The sequence below is a fragment of the Aquarana catesbeiana genome, linkage group LG08 (genome assembly GCF_042186555.1).
Source record: "Aquarana catesbeiana isolate 2022-GZ linkage group LG08, ASM4218655v1, whole genome shotgun sequence".
NCBI lineage: Eukaryota > Metazoa > Chordata > Amphibia > Anura > Ranidae > Aquarana > Aquarana catesbeiana.
Genome location: NC_133331.1, coordinates 13387994 through 13404132, shown reverse-complemented (window position 1 = coordinate 13404132; position 16139 = coordinate 13387994). Strand labels below are relative to the sequence as shown.

Below are 16139 nucleotides of genomic sequence, written 5' to 3'. Positions count from 1 at the left end.
AGCGTCTGCAATAATAATAACCCCCTGCATTTGTGCCAGTGTCTGCAATATTAACCCCCTGTATTGGTACCAGTGTCCACAATAATAATAACTGCCCCTTGTTTTAGTTCCAGTGTCCACAATTATAACCCCCTGCAATGGTGCCAGTGTCCGTAATTAAAAAAAAAAAAAAAAACTGCATTGGTACCAGTGTCTGCAATAACCCCCTGCATTGGTGCCAGTGTCTGTAAAAAATTAAATCTCTGCATTGGTACAGTACCAGTGTCTGCAATAATAACCCCACTGCATTGGTGCCAGAGTCCGCAATAACCCCGTGCATTGGCGCCAGTGTCTGAAATAGTAAACAGCTGCATTGGTGCCAATGTCCACAATAATAATCCCTTGCATTGGTGCCAGTGTCTGCAATATTAACCCCTTGCACTGGTATTACACCCCCACTCTTCCTCTGCTCCCTTACTTCACTCTTGGCTCTTTCAGATCAAATTTAACCAATAGTATAAAAGATACAACGCAAAATGATAGTGTGGCAGGATAGGATGTTCCTGAGCTACTCCAAAAAGAGACTCAATGGTATGCGCAGGTACCAAACAGTTAACATTCCTGTTGCAGCTTTGCAACCTTCATTTTAGGAAAAGTTTCAGAAATAAAGTAATAAATTACGAATTTAGAACATTGCACCCTCTCATTGACGCCTACAATAATGTGAAAACGTGTCCTATGACTTAACTGGTATGTAATTGAATCTCGCTTACTCATTAGCACTTGTTAAAGGCTGCGGCGTGCAACCAAGAGCTTACGAAATGTGTAACATGAATAGAAGAACACCAGCAATGTCATCTGTATAGATAAACAACCATCAAAACAACAAAGGACAAATACCAAGCCTCTTGGCTTCTTCTCACAGCACAGCTGCTCAACCTGAACCTTTGGCCTTTTCTTTGGTCTCTCCCTTACAACAGCACCGTTCTGCTCAGATACCGCTCAAGTGTCCCTCGCAACAGCACTCTCAGCTCTCTCACTCTCTTTAGCTGTAGCTTCCTGCTGCACGGGCCCATGTCCTGTCCTCTCGATAGGGGGATCTCCTGGAACTTGTATGAAGCCCTCCTAGCCTGAGAGCGCCTGGCTTTTGAGTGAAGCACATCTGTCTCCTCAACATAGCCCTGGGCTATGGCCAGGTTTTTGAATATAAAATGTATGCACACACGCACAGCTTTCTTCCATCCCAAAGATCTTCGAAGTCTCTGAGCTCCAGACCCCAATCCAAGAATTCCAAAACCTGGACAAAGCTGTAGGTTTGTCTTACACTGCTCAGTACAGACACTCTGGAGACCCTCACTCTGCATTTTTTAGAACCCGGTGTCATTTTTGCCTACTTTTACATAGTGGCAGGGCTCACACTGTTACTATATATATATATATATATATATATATATATATATATATATATGGCAATGTACTGCGGACGGGCAGCTGGTAATGCCTACTTCTGGGTTCAGGGCGCGCGCATGACAAAATGCCTTCTGTTACATGCAAAATATTTCAAACTTAGACTTGGCATTCCAGAACACCCGCTGACATTTTTCTGCACACCAGTTCTGGTGTTTTTGTGTTTAGACGAGTCTCCTGGATTTGTTTCCACATCTGAGGTATGACTGTCCAGGAAGACGCCTGACTAAACTTCTCTGGACTGTAGTGTCTGCAATAAGACAGTACAATCGGCCCTCCTGCTCAACAGGTGCCTGGGCCCCGCTTTTGAACTGATGGGGCTGGGGCCCAGTATAGGAGGGCTGGCTGTACTGCCTTATCAGCGGCCCTGCCTCTTAATGCCCATCAGTGCCACCAATCAGTGCCCATCAGTGCCACCTCATCAGTGCCCCTCAGTGATCCCTATTAGTGCCCACCAGTGCTACCTACCAATGCCCATCAGTGCTGCCTATCAATGCCCACCAGTGCTGCCTCATCAGTGCCCGCCAGTGTGCCTCATTAGTACCCACCAGTGCCACCTTTCAGTGCCACCTCATCAGTGCCCCTCAGTGATCCCTATTAGTGCCCACCAGTGCTGCCTATCAATGCCCATCAGTGCCGCCTCATCAGTACCCACCAGTGCCACCTTTCAGTGCCACCTCATCAGTGCCCCTCACTGATCCCTATTAGTGCCCACCAGTGCTGCCTATCACTGCCCATCAGTGCTGCCTCATCAGTGCCCATCAGTGCTGCCTATCAATGCCCACCAGTGCCGCCTCATCAGTGCTCGCCAGTGCCGCCTCATCAGTACCCACCAGTGCCACCTTTCAGTGCCACCTCAGTGCCCCTCAGTGATCTCTATTAGTGCCCACCAGTGCTGCCTCAGTGCCCATCGGTGCTGCCTATCAATGCCCATCAGTGCCGCCCCATCAGTGCCCGCCAGTGCCACCTTTCAGTGCCACCTCATCAGTGCCCCTCAGTGATCCCTATTATTGCCTACCAGTGCTGCCCATCAGTGCTGCCTATCAATGCCCACCAGTGCCACCTCATCAGTGCCCACCAGTGTCGCCTCATCAGTACCCACCAGTGCCACCTTTCAGTGCCACCTCATCAGTGCCCCTCAGTGATTCCTATTAGTGCCCACCAGTGCTGCCTCATCAGTGCACATCGGTGCTGCCTATCAATGCCCATCAGTGCCGCCTCATCAGTGCCCACCAGTGAAGGAGAACAATTACCTGTTTGGAAAAATTTTATAACAGAAACTAAGAAAAACTGTTTTTTTATTTAACATTGTTGGTCTTTTTTTTCATTTGTTTAACAAAAAATAAAAAAAACCCAGTGGTGATTAAATACCACCAAAAGAAAAGCTCTATTTGTGTGTAAAAAACGACAAAAAATGTCATATGTGTACAGCTTTATATGAATGCGCAATTGTCATTCAAAGTGCGACAGCGCCGAGAGCTGAAAACTGGCCTGGGCAGGAGGGGGGGGGGGGGTAAAAGTGCCCGGTATTGAAGGGGTTAAAAGGAAGAGCCCTGGACCATATAAAAACGACTCCCCACCTTTACGGCCTCATTTCTAATCCCTTAAATTTCGTACGATGTTATTATTCTTATTCCGCTCACATTGTATCCTTCTCATTGTCACATTGAATACATGGAAGGAAGTGAAATGTTTCATGTTTGTAGGCAAAAGTCCTCAAGAGCAGTTTTCTCCTCTATGTTCCGAGTTCATTGCAGTAATTAGAGCACAATAAAAAATATGTCGGAATTGGATGTCTCTTTGCGCCCCCCCCCCCCCCCCCGCCCCCCATAGCGATCTCCCGCCCCCCCCCTTCCTCCCCGCCGCTCTATTGATGAATGACTCATCTCCCATCTGACAATTAAAGGACCCCGGACACTTGGCAGAATTCACGCAGCCAGCATGAAATCCCAACGAAGAATCCCAAAATAGTAAATGTGTGAATCAACAGAGGACAGAAGTGTGACAATATCTCGGCGTTCGCTCAGCGATTAACACGCTCCCTGCATGTGATCCACGCCGCAGACTATGCATGGAACAGATGCAGCTTGTATTATGGCTCCGATAGAGAAAACATCCATATGGCGGCTCTTGGCACAGAGCGAGACCACGCATACCGACACCACGCATACCGACACCGCGCATACCGACACCGCGCATACCGACACCGCGCATACCGACACCGCGCATACCGACACCGCGCATACCGACACCGCGCATACCGACACCGCGCATACCGACACCGCGCATACCGACACCGCGCATACCGACACCGCGCATACCGACACCGCGCATACCGACACCGCGCATACCGACACCGCGCATACCGACACCACGCATACCAACACCGCGCATATCGACACCGCGCATATCGACACCGCGCATACCGACACCACGCATACCGACACCACGCATACCGACACCACACATACCGACACCGCACATACCGACACCGCACATACCGACACCGCACATACCGACACCGCACATACCGACACCGCGCATACCGACACCACACATACCGACACCACACATACCGACACCACACATACCGACACCACACATACCGACACCACACATACCGACACCACACATACCGACACCACACATACCGACACCACACATACCGACACCACACATACGAGGACGGGGACCATCGACATTTCATTAGACACGTGCGATTCGTTTCGTTCCGAATTAGTTTCTTAAGCAAATTTTCGACAAATTCGTGAATTCGGAAATATCCGAATTAACGAAAACCCCTTTTAACAAACTTTTCCAAATATTCGTAAATTCGAATATTTGAAAAAATTTGTAAATTCGAAAAAAAAAAATCGTAAATTCACAAATTGGTTAATCCAAAAATTAGAAAATCAGAAAACCTGAAAATTGGAAAATCTGAAAGGCTAACTAATAATAACTATTAAATTCTAGGTATTGGAATTTCCTTTCAAATTTGGCTGTTAGTGGACGTAACGAATACGAATTTATCCGAAGTTACGAATTATCCGAAGTTACGAATGCCGCATCTAAAACGCATGGAACGTAACGAATTAATATCAATAATACTAAATAATAATTTTTACAAATTGCATTCGTATCGAATGACCCAAAAAATTAGAAAAAAAAAAAAAAACCGAAACGAAAACAAACAAAAATTTTTGGCAGTGCACATGTCTACATTTGATTCCACTCTGTGGTGCCATGAATGAAACATCTACACCCCTCCCCCCCTCCTAACATCTACAGTAGGGATCAGCTGAACTGCCCTGGGTTTGGCACCAGCGAGGTTCAATGAACTGCATAGAAGTTCAGATGCTGAACCCGAACCCCATTGAAATCAATAGGAGCGGAATCTGTCACCTCACCCCCAGGCCTTTTCTGGGACTTTTTTTTTTTTTTTTTTTATCATGTAACAATCAGTATTTTTCAGGGTGGATAAAAATCAATAATTAAAAAAAAAAAAAAAAAAAAAATTATTTTTTTTTTTATTTTTATTAAATTTTTATTAAATTTTAATAAAATGCTTTTGGAGTAAAAATCAATCCACATAGAGTTTTCTATTTAAGATACATTATAATAATTTAGTTTATTCAGCATGAAGTGGAGCTTAGTTATGCAGCATGGGGCTGTATATTCTGCAATTCTTATATTTTTGGTAAACTCAGTCAGTGAATCCAAGCTCTGCAAGCTGAGATAACTGCATTGATGCATTTCACAGAAACCATGAGATAAAACAAAAAGTTCAGGAATATTCCTTTATCCCATTGTTTTGCCAAATCTATGTACACTACAAACTGTATGACTGAATCGGTTCTGATATCGCTGTTTTACTAACCTGACAGCTTATTATTCTAAATAGGAAATCTTCATTTCGTTTGCAAATATTAAAGATTCTAACTACCAGCAAGAATAAGTCCTTACATTTAAAGAGCACCAGTCATTTCAGATCCATCGTGGCAGCGCCTGTTAGCGGGGAATCCACTCACCTGCTGCCGCCATGTCCCTCCCTTTGTTGTGTCACTGCCGCATCACCAGCCGTCCCATTAAAGTGAATGGGACTGTCAGTGAGCCAACAGCGGGTCAGAGGAGGAGCCAACAGCGGGTCAGAGGAGGAGCCAACAGCGGGTCAGAGGAGGAGCCAACAGCGGGTCAGAGGAGGAGCCAACAGCGGGTTAGAGGAGGAGCCAACAGCGGGGGACATGGGCTCCAGCTGTGTGTGATCAGACCAGACGTACTAGGTACGTGATCTGGCACAGAGCGGCCGCCCTGCCGCAGTATATGAACGGTGGGTGGTGGCTAAAGCCCTAGGGAAAAAATTGGTGGGTTTTACAACTTTGTATGTCTTGCAGTATTTGCGTAGCAGTTTTGTAAATGAAATTATTTGGAAAAATACACTTTTTTGAGTTTTAATGCAAAAAAACGCAATACATAACCTGATTTGTTGGTTAAATATAAAAGATGTTGCACCAAGTTTATAGATACCAAACATGTGATTTAAAAATTGCACACGCCCTTGCAACGGCGGCAAACTACGCACATTTTGCTATCCATAGGTGACGTTTTTTAAAAGCCTTTACAGGTTACCACTTTAGATTTACACAGGAGGTCTGGTGCTAGAATTACTGCCCATGATTTGACGTTCGCAGTGATATCTCACATGTATGGGATGATTATTAATTTTTTTTTTTGTATTTTTATACTGTTGCTTTAAAAAAAGAATTGTATCACGGTTATTGCTGTCACAAGCAGTGGTGTATTTTTGTTTTGTGCTGCCCTAGGCAAGACTAAAATCAGACGCTATATCGACCATGACCTGAATCAATGAGACCAACTACTACCAGGTATCCAATGACCCGGATCCATGAGACCAACTACTACTAGATCTACCATGACCTGGATCCATGAGACAAACTACTGCTAGGGTCACCATGACCTGGATACATGTAACCAACTACTTCTAAATATACCATGATTTGGATCAATGAGACCAATTACTACTAGATCCACCATGACCTGGATCCATGAGACAAACTATTACCTGAATCCATGAGACCAACTACTACCAGGTATCCAATGACCCAGATCCATGAGACCAACTACTACTAGATCTACCATGACCTGGATCCATGAGACAAACTACTGCTAGGGTCACCATGACCTGGATACATGTAACCAACTACTTCTAAATATACCATGATTTGGATCAATGAGACCAATTACTACTAGATCCACCATGACCTGGATCCATGAGACAAACTATGACCTGAATCCATGAGACCAACTACTACCAGGTATCCAATGACCCAGATCCATGAGACCAACTACTACTAGATCTACCATGACCTGGATCCATTAAACCAACTACTACTAGATCTACCATGACCTGGATCCATTAAACCAGCTACTACTAGATCTACCATGACCTGGATCCATGAGACAAACTACTGATAGGGTCACCATGACCTGTAAACATGTAACCAACTACTTCTAAATATACCATGACTTGGATCCATGAGACCAACTACTATTAGATCTACCATGACCTGAATCCATGAAACCAACTACTACCAGGTATCCAATGACCTAGATCCATGAGACCAACTACTACTAGATCTACCATGACCTGGATCCATTAAACCAACTACTATTAGATCTACCATGACCTAGATCCATGAGATCAACTACTACTAGATCCACCATGACCTGGATCCATGAGACCAACCATGACCTGGATATCTGTGACCAACTACTACTAGATACCCCATGAGAAACTTCACAGACCATATTCTCTGATCCTCTCCTGTAATATATCCAGAGTCTTCTGTAGCATCTCATGTACTGAACACTATGAGCGGTTCTTTGATGTCAGATGCCATTGTTGAGGCGCCCATACCTCAAATCTTGGCAACCACTGGTCCAAGCAAATACAGACCTGAATCTTTCTTCGATCTGGAAGCACCAGACTCTCTCTAAGCCCAGCACAGCTTCAACTAAAAACACTGGACCATATAATGTGGGGGTGCACAGCATCATGTGATATTAAGGGCTGCAGTCCCACTCCAAAAAAGCACACATACAAAAAATGCTGATTCTGGCTGCAATGCATTAACTGTACAAAGATTTCAGCATAGTGGCCATGCTTCCCGCCTTCCATTCACTGGCTGATTCTACATCTTGGCTGGAGTTTCACCAGCAGGCATGACCAAAAAGTACGAAATACACGCTTCATATCCCAGGAAGGTTTCCATTGCTCTACGTGTGATGGGACCTCATTGCAAAACCATTTTGAGGTCCAAATTCTCCAACTCAAAAGGAATTCCTCCATTTTTTTTCATCTGGGGTTCCTCCAAAGATTGCTGGAGGTTCCTTGAGAAACCAAACATTTCTACCTCTCAGATGGGTAACCACTAAAAATAATGATCTTCTTAGCCATCGGTAAAAAAGGCATCCTTCCCACTGACCACCAATGTAAGGAGCATTCTTCCCACTGATCACCAATGTAAGGAGCATTCTTCTCACTGATCACCAATGTAAGGAACATTCTTCTCACTGATCACCAATGTAAGGGACATTCTTCTCACTGATCACCAATGTAAGGGACATTCTTCCCACTGATCACCAATGTAAGGAGCATTCTTCCCACTGACTTCCAATGTAAGGAGCATTCTTCCCACTGACTTCCAATGTAAGGAGCATTCTTCCCACTGACTTCCAATGTAAGGAGCATTCTTCTCACTGATCACCAATGTAAGGAACATTCTTCTCACTGATCACCAATGTAAGGGACATTCTTCTCACTGATCACCAATGTAAGGAACATTCTTCCCACTGATCACCAATGTAAGGAACATTCTTCCCACTGATCACCAATGTAAGGAACATTCTTCCCACTGATCACCAATGTAAGGAACATTCTCCCCACTGATCACCAATGTAAGGAACATTCTTCCCACTGACCACCAATGTAAGGGACATTCTTCCCACTGATCACCAATGTAAGGAACATTCTTCTCACTGATCACCAATGTAAGGAACATTCTTCTCACTGATCACCAATGTAAGGAACATTCTTCTCACTGATCACCAATGTAAGGAACATTCTTCTCACTTATCACCAATGTAAGGAACATTCTTCCCACTGCCAACCAATGAAAGGAGCATTCTTCCCACTGATCACCAATGTAAGGAACATTCTTCTCACTGATCACCAATGTAAGGAACATTCTTCTCACTGACTTCCAATGTAAGGAGCATTCTTCCCACTGACTTCCAATGTAAGGAGCATTCTTCTCACTGATCACCAATGTAAGGAGCATTCTTCTCACTGATCACCAATGTAAGGGACATTCTTCTCACTGATCACCAATGTAAGGAACATTCTTCCCACTGATCACCAATGTAAGGAACATTCTTCCCACTGATCACCAATGTAAGGAACATTCTCCCCACTGATCACCAATGTAAGGAACATTCTTCCCACTGACCACCAATGTAAGGAACATTCTTCCCACTGACCACCAATGTAAGGGACATTCTTCCCACTGATCACCAATGTAAGGAACATTCTTCTCACTGATCACCAATGTAAGGAACATTCTTCTCACTGATCACCAATGTAAGGAACATTCTTCTCACTGATCACCAATGTAAGGAACATTCTTCTCACTTATCACCAATGTAAGGAACATTCTTCCCACTGCCAACCAATGAAAGGAGCATTCTTCCCACTGATCACCAATGTAAGGAACATTCTTCTCACTGATCACCAATGTAAGGAACATTCTTCTCACTGATCACCAATGTAAGGAACATTCTTCTCACTGATCACCAATGTAAGGAACATTCTTCTCACTGATCACCAATGTAAGGAACATTCTTCTCACTGATCACCAATGTAAGGAACATTCTTCTCATTGATCACCAATGTAAGGAACATTCTTCTCACTGATCACCAATGTAAGGAACATTCTTCTCACTTATCACCAATGTAAGGAACATTCTTCTCACTGATCACCAATGTAAGGAACATTCTTCTCACTGATCACCAATGTAAGGAACATTCTTCTCACTTATCACCAATGTAAGGAACATTCTTCCCACTGCCAACCAATGAAAGGAGCATTCTTCCCACTGATCACCAATGTAAGGAACATTCTTCTCACTAATCACCAATGTAAGGAGCATTGTTCCCACTGACCATCATGCTAAAGTACTATAGGCTGTGGACATAGTATAAATTATTAGGGGTTCTCTGAAACCAAAACATAATTTGAAGGGCTCTTCCATGTTGAGGAAGGCTGCTCCCCTGATTCAGAACACGTTTGTTCTATATATTATATTCTGTATTTACTGTCATCTCTTTTGGTGGGAACACTTAAAGTGGTTGTAAACCTCAGACATAAAATATGAACAAAGCATATCCTTCTACAGTGTGTACTTGTCTCAATCCAGAGCACTGAGTGTCATTTCTGTCTGCTGCCTCCTTCCCCTGCTATCAGGATGAGTCACTTCTGATGAGTTTTCCTGACACCAAGGGAAAAATGGTGACAGGGAGGGACCTCCAGCTGACTGACAGACTCAAGCTCTGTTCTTGTGTGCTGTGTGGAGGGGGGGGGTTCTCCCTTCCCTCCAATCAGCTCTCAGAGACTCGGAGGACTTGGAGACGGCAGTGACAGTTAGCAGTAGGACTCGGAGACGGCAGTGACAGTTAGCAGTAGGACTAAGAATAATTAGAAGTAGAATAATTAGAGCACATAATACCCGACTGTCCAGCTCTGGTGGGAACTTGGTCTGGAACTGGCACATGGTTCCTTCGCTGTAGTCCCTCTGTATATAGACCTTGGAGGCCAGGGAGGCACTTCTCCTCATCTCCTGTAAGTTATGCATCTGGAAAATAAAAAGAACACAAAAAAACAAAAAGTCAGATTTTCAGGAGGACACCATAAGCAGACAATAGAACTCGGCATGCTGGTGTGAAGGAGGCTTCCTAAATCCTGAAACAACAATCTTACGAAGGAAGAGTGTGAAGATCTCAGCTGGTTTTTTTTTTACAAAGCAGCAGAAGAATACGGGAGAGGGCCTATTATGAGGGCAGGAAGCCTGGCTGATAAAAGGTGGTAAAATACAGTAAATATAACCCATTTCTATATAAGTAATGCACAAGGAGCAATTAAATTGCCTCCTGTTGATATCTGGATACCTGCTGGTTTAGAAATAAGTCGCTTGTCTCTGGCGTTATTCAAGCCTCGTCTTTTACATTCTTCCTTAATTTAATTAGATTAAAAAAAAAAAAAAAACACACGGCCAGCGGTGCCGATAGATGAGAATAAAAAGATTGCATTTTTTATGTTACTTACATAGTACTTATGATTTATTTATTCAGGTCATGCCTCCACGTCTTCGGCATCCCATCGGCTCGAACAAGGAAACACTATTAAATGAACGAGTCCTGCACTCGCCTGAAACAGGGGCTGGGGGGGCATCCGAGACACTGGGGAGGTCGGGAGCTACTAAGATTGTCGAGGGCTTCACTTAATTGGATTTCCAGGAGGAAACAATTTGATACAAGTAGCAAAACCTACCGATATCCGGTTGTAGTAATTTGGCTTTATGATGAAAGCCAGCCATAGATGGTTCGAATCGTGGGCGGTTCAGCAGGGACTGGCTAAGATTCAATCCATCTATGGGCAAGCTGATTGTAGCCATGTCGATCCAACGATCGACTTGGGTACAACCAGCATGTCGGATGACCAGCATGTCGGATTTCTAGCATATGATTATTGCCAGTGGCTATAGCCGCTAGCAATAATCATTGTGTTCTCCCAGCAGGGATGGCTTCCCCCCCGCCCTGCCTGGAGAGAACAAAAGCTCAGTGGGAGGGATTCCCCCATCAACACTGACTGTGTTGTGTTGATGGGATAAAAATCAGGCAATTTTCACGGGTTGCAGGAAAGAAAAAATCGCATAATATATGGCCTGTAGTAGTAACAACTTAACCACTTGTCTACCAAGGTACATTTATAAGTGGCATGGTAGGCAAGTGGTTGAATCAAGCTCATGGCTGATGTTGCCAGCTTGGTTACCGGACTTACCAGGGGGCTTGCTGATAAAAGTGATCCGGGAAGCTCTAGAACCGCCCACTTGCTTTTAAGGGGTCCCAAGACTGCGCCTTCTGGCAGCACCCATGATGGAAGCTCAGGACTGCAGGATAGTGAGAGTAGGAGGAACTCAGGGAACATCCCTTCCCCAAAACCTCTTGTGTATAATGACCCCGGAAGCAGAATGTGTTGCGTCACTTTCGGGTCACAGGGCGTGGGAGAGTTCTGCAGCAAAGTGTGTTTACTTAAATGGTAGTGTCGTATCAGGAGACAGTGAAAATGCAGATCAACCGCCTGTTTTTACCTTCCACTGGCTGCCATTGTGAATGGAGCATTGGGGTTTATATACACTTTAAGTAGAGGACTTGCTCTCCTTTTCCTCCAAACTCCTTGAACGCCTGGTCTAGAACGGACTGAGCGACCATCTGACTGAGAGCAACCTTCTTGATCTCCTGGACGGCTGGATTTCGCTCTCAACACGCCAAGGAAACTGCTCTCCTAAAACTCACAAACTATCTACTAACGGCTAAAACCAATGGACACTATTCCGTACCCCTACTCCTGGACCTCTCTGCTGCCTTTTATATAGTGGTCCACCCCTTTCCTCAAAAAACTCAACTCCTTTGGTTTCCATAACTGTACTTATCACTGGTCCTCATCCTACATATCCCACCGCACCTTCAGTGTCACAATTCTACTTCCTCTTCCTTTCTTCATCAGGGTCTACCTAAGGTTCTGTCCTTGGACCTCTCCTAATCTCCATTTACAAATCCTCCCTGGGTCAGCTGATAGCCTCCCATAGCCTCCAATACTAATTCTATGCTAATGACACCCAAATCCATCTCTCTACCCCTCAGCTCACTCCATCAGTCTTCTCACGCATCACTAATTTACTAACAGACGTATAAGCCTGGATGTTCCACTACTTTCTCAAATTCAATCTATCCAAAACTGAGCTCATAAAAATTATTCCCCCCCCCCCCCCCCCCCCTCTACCCTGACTTCTCTGTCAAGATCGATGGCTCAACTATCAACCCACCCAGAATGTCAAGGCTCTAAGTTTAATCCTGGACTCTTCTTTAGGCCCCACATCCAATGGCTGTCCAAAGCTTGCCGCCTCAACCTCCGCAACATCTCCAAAATACGCCCCTTCCTAACCAATGTCACCACAAAGCTCCTAATCTACTCCCTGGTGATCTCTCACCTCGACTACTGCAACTGCCTCCTCATTGGCTTATTTCTATATAGACTATCTCCCCTTCATTCCATCATGAATGCTGCCAGACTCAGTTACCTTTAAGAGCCATTCAGTGTCTGCACCCATCTCTGCCAATTCCTTCACTGGCCTCCACTCGTGTCCTCCACCCATCTCTGCCAATACCTTCACTGGCCTCCACTCGTGTCCTCCACCCATCTCTGCCAATTCCTTCACTGGCCTCCACTCGTGTCCTCCACCCATCTCTGCCAATACCTTCACTGGCCTCCACTCGTGTCCTCCACCCATCTCTGCCAATTCCTTCACTGGCCTCCACTCGTGTCCTCCACCCATCTCTGCCAATCTTTCTACTGCGTGTCCTCCAACCCTCTCTGTCAATCTCTCCACTGGTTTCCATCCAGTGTCTTCCACCTCTGGTTGCCAATCCCTACACTGGTTTCCACTCAGTGCCCTCCACCCCTCTCTGCCAATCCCTCCACTGGCTTCCGCTCACCCAATGAATTCAATTCAAAATAGGGCTGCAACGATTAATCAACATTATTGATAATAATCGATAATGAAAATCGTTGTCAACGATTTTCATTATCGATTAGTTGGTCCGCACCCTCCTCCCTGTCCATCCGTTAAATAAATCCTCCTGTGTCCTCCTGTCTGTGTACGGGGCACGTCCGCGCCTCTCCTCCTCGCCTCTCCTCTGAAGTCAGCTCCCCACTGATCTTCTCAGCTCCGCCCGCTGCTACCTCGAGGAAACAGAGGGGCGAGAAGCAGCCGTGAGGGGAGCCGAGCTGGCGAGCTGCACACTGACTGTGAAAGGTAGCGGCTAATATAACAGTAAGATAAAACATACACAGTACATGAATTTTTATGACAAGTGCCCCATCCTAACACTCCTAAGTATTCCAGGGGGGGGGGGGGGGGGGAATAGTGCCCCATCATTGGTGTTCCCGTGAGGAATGGTGCCCCATCATTGGTGTTCCTGTGAGGAATGGTGCCCCATTATTGGTGTTCCTGTGAGGAATGGTTCCCCATCATTGGTATTCCTGTGAGGAATGGTGCCCCATCATTGGTTTTCCCGGGAGGAATAGTACCCCATCATTGGTATTCCTGTGAGGAATGGTGCCCCATCATTGGTGTTCCTGTGAGGAATGGTGCCCCATCATTGGTATTCCTGTGAGGAATGGTGCCCCATCATTTGTTTTCCCGGGAGGAATAGTACCCCATCATTGGTGTTCCCGGGAGGAATAGTACCCTATCATTGGTGTTTCCGGGAGGAATAGTGCCCCAACATTGGTGTTCCCGGGGGGGAATAGTGCCCCAACATTGGTGTTCCCGGGGGGAATAGTGCCCCATCATTTGTGTTCCTGGGAGGAATAGTGCCCCATCATTTGTGTTCCTGGGAGGAATAGTGCCCCATCATTTGTGTTCCCGGGAGGAATAGTGCCCCATCATTTGTGTTCCCGGGAGGAATAGTGCCCCATCATTTGTGTTCCCGGGAGGAATAGTGCCCCATCACTGGTGTTCCCGTGAGGAATAGTGCCCCATCATTGGTGTTCCTGGGAGGAATAGTACCCCATCATTGGTGTTCCCGGGAGGAATAGTGCCCCATCATTTGTGTTCCCGGGAGGAATTGTGCCCCATCATTGGTGTTTTATTCTACAGTTTGAGTGTAACACTCAGTTTTTTCACTATTACTAATAAATAATAATATTTTATGATTTTATCTGATTAATCGAAAAAATAATCGGCCGATTAATCGATTATGAAAATAATCGTTAGTTGCAGCTAGGGCTGGGAGATTTTCTTAAAAAAAATAATCTTCGATTCTCTTAAAAAAAAACTCGATTCACGATTCGAATCGAGTTTTTTTTTCTTTGGAAACCGCGCTCGGTCCTGAGGCGCTGCGGGCATGAGTTTTTAGGTGAGGCCGCGTCTTCTTTTTTTCCTTTCTCTTTTTTTCCATTTCCCCTTTTTTTCCATTTTCTAATACTTTCCACTTAGGTGGTATTGTATGTGTAGAGGCAGCAGCCATATCCATAACTAAAACATTCAATTCATTGCAGAGATTTACCCCAAACACCTACGAGGCCGCGTCTTCGGCCTAGTCCGCGGCGTCCGGCCTCGCGGACTAGGCCGAAGCCGCGGCCTCACCTAAAAACTCCTTGCCCGCAGCTCTTCAGGCCCAGCGTCCAGGCGTAGCCGCGGACTAGGCCGAAGCCTCGCCTAAAAACTCATGCCCGCAGCGCCTCGGTGAAAAAAAAAAAAAAATCTAAAAAAATCGATTTGCTTAAATTTTGAATCGATTTGACCTCTCAACTCGATTCAAGATTTAAATCGATTTTTTTCCCAGCCCTAGTTGCAGCCCTAATTCAAAACACTAACAACAACTTACAAAGCCATCCACAACTCTGCCCCGAGATACATCACTGACCACGTCTCAAAATACCAACCTAATCGTTCTCTCCACTCCTCCCAGGACCTCCTGCTCTCCAGCTCCCCTTGCCACCTCCCCCCATGCTCGCCTCCAGGACTTCTCCAAAGTCTCTCCCATTCTCTAGAACTTCCTACCCCAATCTGTCCAACTATCTCCCACTCTGTACACTTTTAGACGATCCTTGAAAACCCTACTCTTCAGAGAAGTCTACCCTGCCTCCACCTAACAACTGTACACGTATTCCTAATTCCTCCTGTATTTAATTGTATCGTACCGTTGTAAAGAGATGCACAAACTGTTAGCACTATATAATAATAAAAAAAATTTTTTAAAAGTTTCTCAAATTCCTTAGTCTTAATCGAATTCCTTAGTCTTGCCTTGGGCTTTGTAGGCTCCTCTAGTCAGTGTTAGTAGGCAGCCATTAGTAAAGCCAACTTTAATAGGGTGGAGGTGGCCATGAATCAGTGGTGGGTTTAGAAAAGACAGTGTACGGGGGGGGGGGGTTCTTGATATCATCATCATTCCCAATGCGGTGGCAATGACACATTCCTTCTATTCAGAACCCTTGTGTTTTTGCCAGAACTCCCCAGACAGAGCCGCTAATTAGGAACTTGTGTTGAGCAGCACAGAGATTCGCAATGCCAAATCTGACAAAGTGAGCACATGGAGAGACTGGAGAGGATCCTGGAAAACGGGGCGAAGATGAAGTGAGCAATTAGTAGCATTGTAACAGTATAGATGATGTGTTGGTGAAAATAAGAGTAAAATGTAGAGGGGGCTTTATGTCTATCAGAGCCCGTTATTTACCATTGGTCGACCTTTCTTCTGTTTGTTACCTTCGACTTCCACACCTTGGAGTCTCGCATGACTAGAATGGCCATGTCTGGCGTTCCGTTCACTCCAATGG

General features: G+C 45.3%; 1 protein-coding gene across 2 annotated transcripts in view; it reads right to left on the bottom strand.

The window, feature by feature from the left end:
• GOLGA7B (golgin A7 family member B) overlaps positions 1-16139 on the bottom strand; it is a 64193-nt gene that overhangs the window by 28805 nt on the left and 19249 nt on the right. For both annotated transcript variants that reach the window (XM_073595538.1, XM_073595537.1), the window contains one exon: positions 10249-10374. In XM_073595538.1, coding sequence (XP_073451639.1) covers positions 10249-10374 — 126 coding nt within the window. The remainder of the gene's footprint in view (positions 1-10248; positions 10375-16139) is intronic.